This window comes from Microcaecilia unicolor, chromosome 6 (genome assembly GCF_901765095.1).
Source record: "Microcaecilia unicolor chromosome 6, aMicUni1.1, whole genome shotgun sequence".
Lineage (NCBI taxonomy): Eukaryota > Metazoa > Chordata > Amphibia > Gymnophiona > Siphonopidae > Microcaecilia > Microcaecilia unicolor.
Window position 1 is genome coordinate 63,728,761 of NC_044036.1, and position 12,758 is coordinate 63,741,518.

The 12,758-nt window shown below is 39.8% G+C and overlaps 1 protein-coding gene across 2 annotated transcripts in view; it reads right to left on the reverse strand.

Moving 5' to 3' along the window:
• COL24A1 (collagen type XXIV alpha 1 chain) overlaps positions 1 to 12,758 on the reverse strand; it is an 804,368-nt gene that overhangs the window by 326,764 nt on the left and 464,846 nt on the right. For both annotated transcript variants that reach the window (XM_030205800.1, XM_030205801.1), the window contains one exon: positions 8,526 to 8,579. In XM_030205800.1, coding sequence (XP_030061660.1) covers positions 8,526 to 8,579 — 54 coding nt within the window. The remainder of the gene's footprint in view (positions 1 to 8,525; positions 8,580 to 12,758) is intronic.

Here is a 12,758-nt window from a genome sequence, read left to right on the forward strand (position 1 = left end):
GGGAAAAGGGATGAGATTTGATATACTGCCTTTCTGTGATTATAATCAAAATGGTTTACATTTTATATACAAATATATATAGCAGAATTAGAAAAGGTTCAAAGAAAGGTGACCAAAATGATAAAGAGTGTTCTGCCCCCATATTCATGGTAGCAAGGTGATTTGTTATGTATATTTAGAGATGAGTATTACTTGTATTCAACTGCATTGTCTGTCTATACATAGCAATGTGTACTAGGGCTCTATCGCTATAGTTTGCAGTTTCCTGTGACTGACTCCCTGTGAGATTTCCCTATTGCCTCTTAGTTCTTGGCCAGGGCCAGCCCTCCCTCCCTCTCCCTGGGGGCTGTGATAGAGAGTCCCAGTTTTCCTAGCATTTTTGTGATCAGCAGCTGTTCTAGGGACTGATCTCTCCTTAATCTACTGTGATTCCATCAAAATTCTTTACCACTTTCCCCTTTGAGTATTATGGCTTTTCCTCTCAGCTGGGCTGAGGTTCTGGCCATTTCCTTGCATCTGAGGCAACTAGATACAGACTCTGTTTGCAGAAGGCAACAATTCATTCCAAGCAACTGAACTGTAAGTTGATTTTCTTTGTTTGATATGATTGCTACATTAAAGAAGAGTTCAATTAAGAACTGAGAGTCTAATGGTAAACCTTTTACTTGGAAATGGTTTATGCTGGCTATTGACGCTGTGTGACCTCACCTTGCCTAGAATAGAGCACAAAGGGAATGGAACTCCTCTCGTTTGAGAGGTTAGGAAAAGAACAGTTGAGGGGGGATATAATAGAGGTCTACAAAATCCTGAGTGATGTAGAACAAATAAAAATGAATCGATTTTTTACTCTTTCAAAAAGTACAAAGAGTAGGGGACATTCAATGAAGTTACATGGTAATACTTTTGAAAACAAACTGGAAGAAATATTTTTTCACTCAACAAATAGTTAAGCTCCGGAACTCATTACCAGAGGATGTGTTTACAACGGTTGGCATATCTGGGTTTTAAAAAAAGGTATTGAGACAATCCAGGAGGAAAGGTCCATAGTCTGCTATTGTGATAGACATGGGGAAAGCCCCGCTTGCTCTGGGATCGGTAGCATGGAATTTTGCTACTATTTGGGATTCTGCCAGATACTTGTGACCTGGATTGGCCTCTGCTGGAAGCAGGATACTGGGCTAGCTGGACCATCAGTCTGACCCAGTATGGTTATTCTTATGTTGAACCTGGGGTAATGGAGGGTTAAGTGGCTTACCCAGAGTTACAGAGAGCTGCAAGTGGGAATTGAAGCTGGTTCCCCAGATTCTCAGGCCGCTGTACTAATTATTATGGTACTCCTCCAGTAAGGAACTAAAAATGAGTGAAAATGGTAAGGAATTGCAGGACTAAGGACAGATCACAGCTGAAGCATACTGCTATTTGCCCATTAATCTAAGGAATGCTTGGGAGAAAAGGTAGGTCACAGCAGATCTAAATTTTAAGTAAGATGGTTCTGCACAAAGGGAGATAGGGAGAGAATTCCATGGGAGGCGGGCAGTACAAAACAAAGCACTGTGTGACATTGAATCAAGACAGAAACAGAAAACAGAAGGATGGCGTCAGTGATTGAAAGCAGAGCATGGAGCTCTGGAAGGAGTGTAAGGAAAAATTAGGGAAGCAAGATATGGAGGTGTCCCTACATAAAGGGCTTCAAGGCTCAGGGTGTGAATTTTAAGTTGAATTCTTTGAGAGATTTGGAGCCAATAATGATGGCGTAGGAGGATGACATGGATGATGTGGTGGCCACCGCTTATTTTTTAATTTTTTAAATTTTTATTAAAATGTTTTTTGAAAGTCTTATAACAAAGAGAACTGAATAAAATCTTGGAGAACCTGGAAGATGTACTGAGACAAACTGACATATTAAAGAGTAATAAATCACCTGGACTGGATGCTATACATCCCAGTGTACTGAAAGAACTCAAATATGAAATTCCAGATCTGCTGTTAGTGATCTGAAATCGTCCATAGTATCTGAAGACTGGAGGGTGACCAACATAATGACTATTTTAAAAAAGGGATCCAGGGGTGATCCAGGAAATTACAGACTGGGAAGCCTGACATCAGTGCCAGGCAAAAATAGTGAAAACTATTACATATAATAAAATCACTGAACACAAAGACAAAGATGGCTTAATGGGACAGAGTCAACATGGACTCAGCCAAGGGAAATTCTTGCCTCACTGATTTCCTTTATTTCTTCGACTGCGTGAATAAACATGACATGTGGATAAAGGTGAGCCGGTTGAAGTAGTGTATTTAAATTTTCATAAAGTGTTTGACAAAGTCCCTCATGAGAGACTCCTGACAAAATTTAAAACACATGGGATAGGAGGCAGTGTTCTGTTGTAGATGGATAGAAAACAGACGGTAGGGTTAAATGACCAATTCTCTCAGTGGAGGAGGGTGAATAGTGGATCTATACTGGGATCTATACTGGGACTGGTACTATTTAGCATATTTATTAATGATCTGGAAATGGGAACAAGCGAGGTGAATAAATTTGCAGAAGGCACAAAACTGTTCAAAGTTGTTAAAATATATGCAGATTGTGAAAAATCGCAGGAAGATCTTAGAAGTTGGAAGACTGGTCATCCAAATGTCAGACGGAATTTAATGTGGACAAGTGCAAAGTGATGCACATTGGGAAGAATCCAAATCATAGATGTTTGATGCTAGGTTACATAAGTATTGCCATACTGGAACAAACCAAAGGTCCATCAAGTCCAGCATCCTGTTTGCAACAGTAGCCAATCCAGGTCACAATACCTGGCAAGATCCCAAAAAAGTACAAAACATTTTATGCTGCATATCCCAGAAATAAGAAGTGGATTTTCCTCACGTCCATTTTAATAATGGTCTATGGACTTTTCCTTTAAGAAGCCATCCAAACCTTTTTAAAACCACGTTAAGCTAATCACCTTTACCACATTCTCTGACAGCAAATTCAAGAGTTTAATTACATGTTGAGTGAAGAAATATTTTCTCCTATTCGTTTTAAATTTACTACTTTGTAGCTTCACTGAATGCCCCCTCAGTCTTAGTATGTTTGAAAAGAGTAAACAGACGCTTCACGTCTACCCTTTCCACTCCACTCATTATTTTATAGACCTCTATCATATCTCCCCTCAGCTGTCTTTTCTCCAAGCTGAACAGCCCTAGCAGCTTTAGCTTTTCCTCATAGGGAAGTCATCCTATCCCCTTTATCAATTTTGTCGCCCTTCTCTGCACCTTTTCTAATTCCACTATATCTTTTTTGAGATGCGGTGACTGGAATTGAACGCAATATTCGAGGTGCCGTCGCACCATGGAGCGATACAAAGGCATTATAACATCCTCATTTTTGTTTTCCATTCCTTTCCTAATAATACCTAACATTCTATTTGCTTTCTTAGCCGCAGCAGCACACTGAGCAGAAGGTTTCAACGTATCATCAACGATGACACCTAGATCCCTTTCTTGGTCGGTGACTCCTAATGTGGAACCTTGCATTACTTAGCTATAATTCGGGTTCCTCTTTCCCACATGCATCACTTGCCACTTGCTCACATTAAACGTCATCTGCCATTTAGACACCCAGTCTCCCAGTCTCGTAAGGTCTTCTTGTAATTTTTCACATTCCTCTTGTGATTTAACAACTTTGAATAACTTTGTGTCGTCAGCAAATTTAATTACCTCACTAGTTACTCCAATATCTAGGTCATTTATAAATATGTTAAAAAGCAGCGGTCCCAGCACAGACCCCTTGGGAACCCCACTAACTACCCTTCTCCATTGAGAATACTGACCATTTAACACTACTCTCTGTTTTCCATCTTTTAACCAGTTTTTAATCCACGATAAGGACACTACTTCCTACCCCATGACTCTCCAATTTTGTCTGGAGTCTTTCATGAGGTACTTTGTCAAACGCCTTTTGAAAATCCAGATACACGATATCAACTGGCTTGCCTTTATCCACATGGTTGTTCACCCCTTCACAGAAATGTAATATATTGGTGAGGCAAGATGTCCCGTCACTAAATCCATGTTGGCTTTGTCTCATTAATCCATGCTTTTGAATATGCTGTGTAATTTTGTTCTTTATAATAGTTTCTACCATTTTGCCCGGCACTGATGTCAGGCTCACCAGTCTATAATTTCCCAGATCCCCTCTGGAACCTTTTTTAAATATCGGCATTACATGGGCTACCCTCCAATCTTCCAGTGCCATGCTTGATTTTAGAGATAATTTACATATTACTAATAATAGTTCCGCAAGTTCATTTTTCAATTCTATAAGTACTCTGGGATGAATACCATCTGGTTTGCTACTCTTCAATTTGTCAAATTGCCCCATTACATCCTCTGGGTTTATAGAGATTTCATTCAGTTTCTCTGACTCATCCGCTTCAAATACCATTTCTGGCACAGGTATCACTCCCAAATCTTCCTCGGAGAAGACCGAAGCAAAGAATTCATTTAATCTCTCAGCTATGGCTTTGTCTTCCCTGATCGCCCCTTTTACCCCTCGGTCATCTAGCGGTCCAACCAATTCTTTTGCGGCTTCCTGCTTTTAATATACCAAAAAAATTCCATCCTAGGAGTCAGTACCTAAGAAAAAGATCTAGGTGTCATCATGGACAATATGCTGAAATTTTCTGCTCAGTGTGTGGCAGCGGCCAAAAAAGCAAGCAGAATGCTAGGAATTTAATAGGAAAAGGATAGAAAATAAAACAAAGAATGTTATAATACCTCTGTATTGTTCCATGGTGCGACCTCACCTTGAATATTGTGTGCAATTCTGGTCGCCGTATCTTAAAAAAGATATAGCAGAATTAGAAAATGTTTAAAGAAAGGCAATCAAAATGATTAAGGGGATGGAACTCCTCTCACATGGGGAAGGGCTTAAGAAGTTAGGACTCTTCAGCTTGGAAAAGAGACAGCTGAGGAGGGATATGATAGAGGTCTAGAAAATACTGAGTGGTGCAGAATGGGTAAACATAAATCAAATTTTTACTCTTTCAAAAAGTACACAGACTAGGGGACAATCAAGGAAGTTATATGGTACTACTTTTAAAACGAACAGGAGGAAATATTTTTTCATTCAACAAATAGTTAAGCTTTGGAACTCATTGCCAGAGGATGTGGTATCAGCAGTTAGTGTATCTGGGTTTAAAAACAGTTTGGACAAGTTCCTGCTTGTCCTTGGGATTCGTAGCATGAATCTTCCTACTATTTGAGATTCTGTCAGGTACTTGTGACAAGATCCTGGAATAGATGGAGCACTGGTCTGACCTGGTATGGCTAGTCTTATGTTATTAAATTAAATAAAACAATGGGCCCTGAGAAATATGCCTAGTCTGAATGTGAATAAAACTAAAATGTTGAGGTTTAATAATTTTGACTGTAAGAATCCTCTTATAATCCCTCTTAAAGACAACTATCTTACTGTGGATTGTTCTTTTGAAATCCAAGCCAATAGTTTATTTAAAAGGGCATTTTTTAAGCTTAAACATCTTAAACTTGTTCAGCCCTATTTCTCTGTGGATCATTTTGCTCTTTTAGTGCAATTATTTAATAATGTCACAATTTAACTCATACAAAATACTGCTGCTAAACTAATATATGGCTACTGATGAAACGGCACTGGGTTATTTTTTTAAGTGAGAGTAATGTTTAAGATGGCATGTTTTGCACATAAAATAATTTTTGGTTAGGTACCTTTATTATTTAACAGAGTCAATTATACTGGCAGACCCTAGGAAAAGATCTCGATTGGCCCATTATCATCTATTAGAGTTTAAAGTTTCGTAGATGTAATTAAGTTTTCAATAGCACTTTTGTATATCAGATTGCTTTGAAATGGAATGAACTTCCTATATCTATTAAACAACACTCCTATTTTATTTTCATAAACGTTTGAAGACGTATTTATTTCAAAAATATTATACTTACAAGTACAACTTGCTTTAGCTTTGATTAGAGTTTTGCATACTATTTATTACTATGTAGAAATCATTGTATAATTTTTGTTTAGGTATGGGCTATGATTGTACACCACTTTGAACCTATTGAGATCTAGCAATTTATAAATCCTAGAGAACAGAATAGAATGAGATAGATTTATTCATACCATTAGATATGTCACAGATGGCACTGATGTCCTTAGTGGAGAAATTTGGAGCAGTGCTGGACTATAGGAACAAATCTGAGCCTTTCATGCTACAGTCAAGCTGAACTTTGCCTGCGGACTGAATCTGCTTCACAGTGTGTCATCTTTCACATAACTGGGCATTACTTGACCTCAAATTAAGGATGGAGTTGTCCATTTCCCCCCTGGAATCTATACAGTGCAAACGAAATTGCATGCACAAGTCCGGTCGTATTCTGGATTTGCACCCACAATTTAATTACTTAACAAGCCAATCAGCAGACAATTGCTACTTAACAAGCAATTATTGATTCTAATTCGCATTAATTAGAATTTACATGCACAATTTGCTAGGCATATTCTGTAAAGTGGTGTGTGTAAATTCTAATGCATGCTGTCAAAAAGGGGCATGACCATGGGTGTTCTGAAAATCTATGCGCACAGTTAAAGAATACACCTGCTCTGTGCCTAACTTAGGCACCGGTATTTACACCAGGTTTTACTTGGAGTAAATGGACATGTCTAGAGTTAGGCGTAGGCATGGCCACAAGACATATTCTATAACCCGCACCTAAGTCTAGGTGCGGTTTACAGAATATGCCTAGGCACAGATATTTTTGGCACCAGTTTTTCAGGTGCCATATATAGAATCTAGTCCTTTGTGAGTAGGGAGAATTAACATGGTAAAGATGAATATTCTCCCACGTCTATAGGTTCCAGCAAATTCCCTTTTATTATCCCTCAGGTTGTGTTTAGAATATTGAATGGTAAGCTGTCTAATTTTATCTAGCATGGTAGGAGTGCCAGGACTGGGTTTCATATGCCATTATAACTATACATAACATAACTCTTTATTCCTGATTGTTTTAGCTAATCTACCATGATTGAAGTTTAATCCAATACCTTCTATTTCTTGCTATGAAAATGAATTTTCTTTATTTGACTACATAATCCTCTCTGCCACCTCCTTTTAACTATGTATTTCTCTTTTCCGGAATTGGTGATCACCATTACGGAACAATGTAAGCCACATTGAGCCTGCAAATAGGTGGGAAAATGTGGGATACAAATGCTACAAATAAATAAATAAATACATAAATATGAAATAAGTATGGGATACCTAATTTATTACTGGGCATCCAGACTCATTAGCATAGTAAAATGGTATCATGGGGATTCCTCGGAGTTGGCTGCAAACAGAAGAGGCACTGGAGGAGGGTTATTCTTTACTTTTGTTCCTGGTGACCCTTTCCATGAACAGTGGGAATGATAAGATTTTGAGGGAGACTTGTACAGTGGCACATAATGTGAGAGCATGGCATCAAATATAAAGGACATAGCATAAAGGAGGAAACATTGTCCCGACTGCCCCTTTGGGTAAAAATTCAAGCTTATCTTACGGTAATTTCACACCAGAGATGGGGGGAATGGGAACAGAAAAGATTACACTTTGTTTGACAGCTGATGCAGAACAGCTTATAGACTTTGACTCTTTAGCTTGAGAATTTCAATTAGATGCAAAGTCAGAGGGTCTTTATCTACAGATAAAAGGGTGGATTCCAATGACTGGGAAATCGAGGAAGTACTGACGAGTGTGGCCTTTCAATTTATTTGTGATGCTTTGGGCCCACAATGCAGGTAGCCCTTATTTGGAAACTTGACCCCTGGTGATAGTACTGCAAGACTACTGTTATGTGTCGCCAGTGCCATTTTGAACCCAGCACCAATGAGGGCAGCAGCTCCTGCCTGACCCCCATTAGACAACAGGATATTGATGGTAGATGTGGGGATGAGGGGCTGTGACAGGTTGAGGGGGTCTTTAGTGACTGGGTGAGAACCTTGCTGGGTAGGGGGATTGTGATGGGGGGGGGGGGGGAAGCTCAGCTTTGGAATGATGTATTGCCATTGGGTGGGGGAGTACCGGCCCCATTAAGATTCAGCCTGGGAGCATCAGGCCGCAGCTTTGAGACCTGTTGTGCCTGGGTTGGTAAAATAATGCTCACAGGCAGCGTTATTCTTTTACCAAGGGAGTTTGGGGACTCGTGATAAATCAGGGTGCGGTAAAAGCTGTGAAGATATATACTTCCACCAGCTTGACAAGGGATTTTTCAAAGGGGATTTTTCCATTGGTAAATCCCAATTTTATCCATTGAAACACTTTTCAGAATCACCTTCAAAATCTCAAAACACATCTCAGAAAATAAAGTAGAAGTAAAACAGTTTGCTGTTTCAACAAAGACGAAACTGGAAATGAAGTTTCTGCCCTGGACCTCTATGTGGACATTAATTAATATTTATGATACTGGGTAATGAGTTAGAGCAGAACATTAATTAATGCCAACTATAACCTCACCTTTTCACCAGGACCTCCAGGTGGTCCAACTTCTCCAGGTAAACCAACAGTTCCCTACATGAAAAAAAAAGATTTTTCATTAAATTTAAGTTAAAAAAAAAAAGCATTGAAGCAGGTTGTGCTTGTGTAGCTGCAAAATAACCTATGAACATTTGGTGCAGATGTATGTTAAAACTTTAATTTTTGCTCCATCAGCTTCCCTCCAGTACAAAATAAGGCATTACTGAATACTGAAGGAGAGCAGAGCAGGCACAAAGCTATAATTAAGTCCACACATCTAATTAACTGGCTGACAATCTTGTATTCTGCTTGTGCTTTGACTATCAATTCGTATATTGGTATAATCTATGTACTAATTTGTTAATCCTTGTTCGTAATCCAATGTATTACGATTGTTGAAATTGTATTCTTTATTTAAGCTATATTGTAAGCCACATTGAACTCAATAGCTTTTGGGATAATGTGGGATATAAATGTCACAATTTTTTTAAATAATTATTAGTAGCACTTATCATGAGATGTAGATTAACAACCAGAAATAACAGCAAATTGTTGCAGAATGGTTTATCTACAGAAAGAGACTGCATGGACCCGAAAGATTTATTATTTTTTAAGGGCTTCATTTACAAAGCCGCACTAGCAATTTCCATGCAGCAAATGAGAGGAATCCCATAGGAACTGAAAGGGAATAGCTAGTGAGGCTCTGTAAAAGAAGCCCTAAAGACTAGATTATATATATAATGCAAAAAAAAATGGCGCTGAAACAAAATAGGCCTAGGTGTATTCTATAAAGTATGCTTAAATTTAGGCATACTTTATAGAATAAGCCTAAATTTCTGCACAATTTATAGAATACGCCGAGCACCTGTCCACATGACTAAATTTAATCGCAGGCAGTTACACCAATTAAAGCTTAGTGTAAATGCCAATGTCTAAATTATGCATAGACCAGGTGTATTCTATAACCACACGTATAGATTTTAGAAACACCCATGGCCACGTCCCCTTTTCAACTATGTGACTTAGAATTTACACACATCACTTTATAGAATATGCTTAGATTGTACTGCGTATAAATTCTAATTAATGCCAATGTCAATAATTGCTTTTTAAGTGGCAATTATCGGCACTGATTGGATTAAGTAATTAAGCTGCACACACAAATCCAGAATATGACTGTATTTGCACGCGCAACTTAGGTCTCGATACTCACGTGAAGAACACGACGAAAAAGATGTTCCACACCATGTGGAAACTCAAAAGAGTGAAACCATACTTCCCGAGATACATCTTCCGCACCCTGGTACAGTCAATGGTAATAAGCCATCTGGACTACTGTAATGCACTATATGCGGGCTGCAAAGAACAGACTATCAAAAAACTCCAAACAGCCCAGAATACTGCCGCCAGTAAACTAAATATGAAAGTGCAAAACCCCTAAGAGAAAAACTGCACTGGCTCCCACTTAAGGAACGCATTGCGTTCAAGGTATGTACAATGGTACACAAAATCATTCACGCAGATGCCCCGATCTACATGCTGAACCTAGTGGACCTACCTCCCAGAAACGCCACAAGAACATCCCGCAAATTTCTCAATCTGCACTTCCCCAGCTGTAATGGACTAAAATACAAGCTGATGCATGCCACCACCTTCTCTTACATGAGCATGCAGATATGGAATGCGCTACCCACAGACCTGAAATCAATTGTCGAAGCAAATAACTTTTGCAAATCTCTGAAAACATACCTCTTCAACAAGGCATACGAGAACCGATAGCTATACCGATCCACTTTCCCAACCCAACAGCTACGAAAATCCACTTCTACAATCACCCAGCTAATCACTTCCTCTTTCTTCCCTACTTAATCTCTGCACACTAATAACTGTTTGTGATATTCAGGAATGACAATGTCATAACAAAACTATGTAAGCCACATTGAGCCTGCAAATAGGTGGGATAATGTGGGATACAAATGCAATAAATAAATAAATAAATAAATACATCCGGGGGTAGATGTGTAACCTGTGCTATCTATAATTCTAGGCAGTTATCAAAATAACATATACAAATTAGAATTTTGCACAAGACACTTAAGTCAAACACAGAAAACAAATATATAAAAGCCATCTAATAAACCTTGTTCCTGCATTTTAATTTTAAACATCAACTACCTGATATTCAAACCGACCTCCTTCCTAGTTAAATTGCTTCTTCCTGCCTATCACATCACTAGCTGGTTAAGTAAGTGGATAAAATAAGGACAGCAAAAAGGCTGACCTACCTTTATTTGTGGAGCTAACCAGGTACCAGTCTGAATATTGGCCATTATCCCAGACCACTACTACTTATCATTTCTAAAGCGTTACTAGACGTACGCAGCGCTGTACACTTGAACATAAAGAGACAGTCCCTGCTCGACAGAGCTTACAATCTAATTAGGACAGACAGACAGAACAAACAAGAGATAAGGGAATATTAAAGTGAGGATGATAAAATAAGGGTTCTGAATTAGGCGTTAAAAGCAGCATCAAAAACTTGGGTTTTTAGCTTAGATTTGAAGAAGGCCACAGATAGAGATTGACGTACCAGCTCAGGAAGTCTATTCCAGGCATATGGTGCAGCAAGATAAAAGGAACGGAGTCTAGAGTTAGCAGTGGAAGAGAAGGATGCAGATAAGAGAGATTTACCCAGTGAACGGAGTTCCCGGGGAGGAATGAAGGGAGAGATGAGAGTGGAGAGGTACTGAGGAGCTCCAGAGTGAATGCACTTATAGGTCAATAAGAGGAGTTTGAACTGTATGCGGAAACGGATAGGAAGCCAGTGAAGTGACTTGAGGAGAGAGCTAATATGAGCATAACGACACTGGCGGAATATTAGTCGTGCAGCAGAATTTTGAACAGATTGAAGAGGTGAGAGATGGTTAAGTGGGAGACCTGTAAGAAGCAATTTGCAATAGTGTAAGCGAGAGGTGATAAGAGTTTGGATGAGGGTTCTGATAGTGTGCTCAGAAAGGAAAGGGCAAATTTTGCTGATATTATAGAGAAAGAAACGACAGGTTTTAGCAGTCTGTTGAATATGTGCACTGAAGGAGAGGGAGGAGTCGAAGATGACCCCAAGGTTACGAGCTGATGAGACAGGAAGGATGAGAGTATTATCCACAGAAATAGAGAATGGGGGAGCAGGAGAGGTTGGTTTAGGGGGAAAGATGAGAAGCTCAGTTTTGGTCATGTTTAGTTTCAGATGGTGCTGAGACATCCAGGCAGCAATGTCAGACAGGCAGGCTGATACTTTGGCCTGGATTCCTGCTGAGATTTCTGGTGTGAAGAGGTAGATCTGGGAATCATCAGCGTAAAGATGATACTGAAAACCATGGGATGAGATCAGAGTACCAAGGGAAGAAGTATAGATGGAGAAAAGAAGAGGTCCCTGTACAGATCCCTGAGGTACACCAAGTGACAGTGGGATAGAAGTAGAGGAGGATCCACTAGAGAATACGCTAAAGGCACGCTGGGAGAGATAAGAAGAAAACCAGGAAAGAACAGAGCCCTGAAATCCAAGTGAGGACAGCGTATCAAGGAGTAGGCTGTGATCAACAGTGTCAAAAGCAGCAGATAGATCGAGAAGGATAAGTATAGAATAGAGAACTTTGGATCTGGCCAGGAACAGATCATTGGAGACTTTAGTAAGTGCTGTTTCAGTTGAATGAAGGGGGGCGAAAGCCAGATTGAAGTGGATCAAGAATAGCTTGAGATGAAAGAAAGTTAAGGCAACAGCAGTGAACAGCACGTTCAAGTATCTTGGATAGGAAAGGGAGGAGGGAGATGGGGCAATAGTTGGAAGGACAGGTAGGGTCCAATGAAGGTTTTTTAAGGAGTGGTGTGACTATGGCATGTTTGAAGGCATCAGGAACAGTTGCAGTGGAAAGTGAAAGATTAAGGATATGACAGATAAAAGGGATGACAGTAGGAGAGTGTTACATCTGTGCTCACCTCGCCCTCTGGTGGCCAGAACTGGTGGCTGCTGTGGACCGTCACCCGTTCCAGATTTCAGCCTAGTCCGGTCCGGATCTTCCAAGCTGCCAGGGTTGCTTGTGCTGTTTGAGCCTGCAAAAGCCCTCTTAGCTACCGGGTGATTGCAGCAGCTGAGTTCCAACTGCTTCTGGGCTTATCAGCCATCTTGGAACATTTCTGCTTTGCCTTTGCATTGCGTCTAAGGCCCTGGTATGTTGG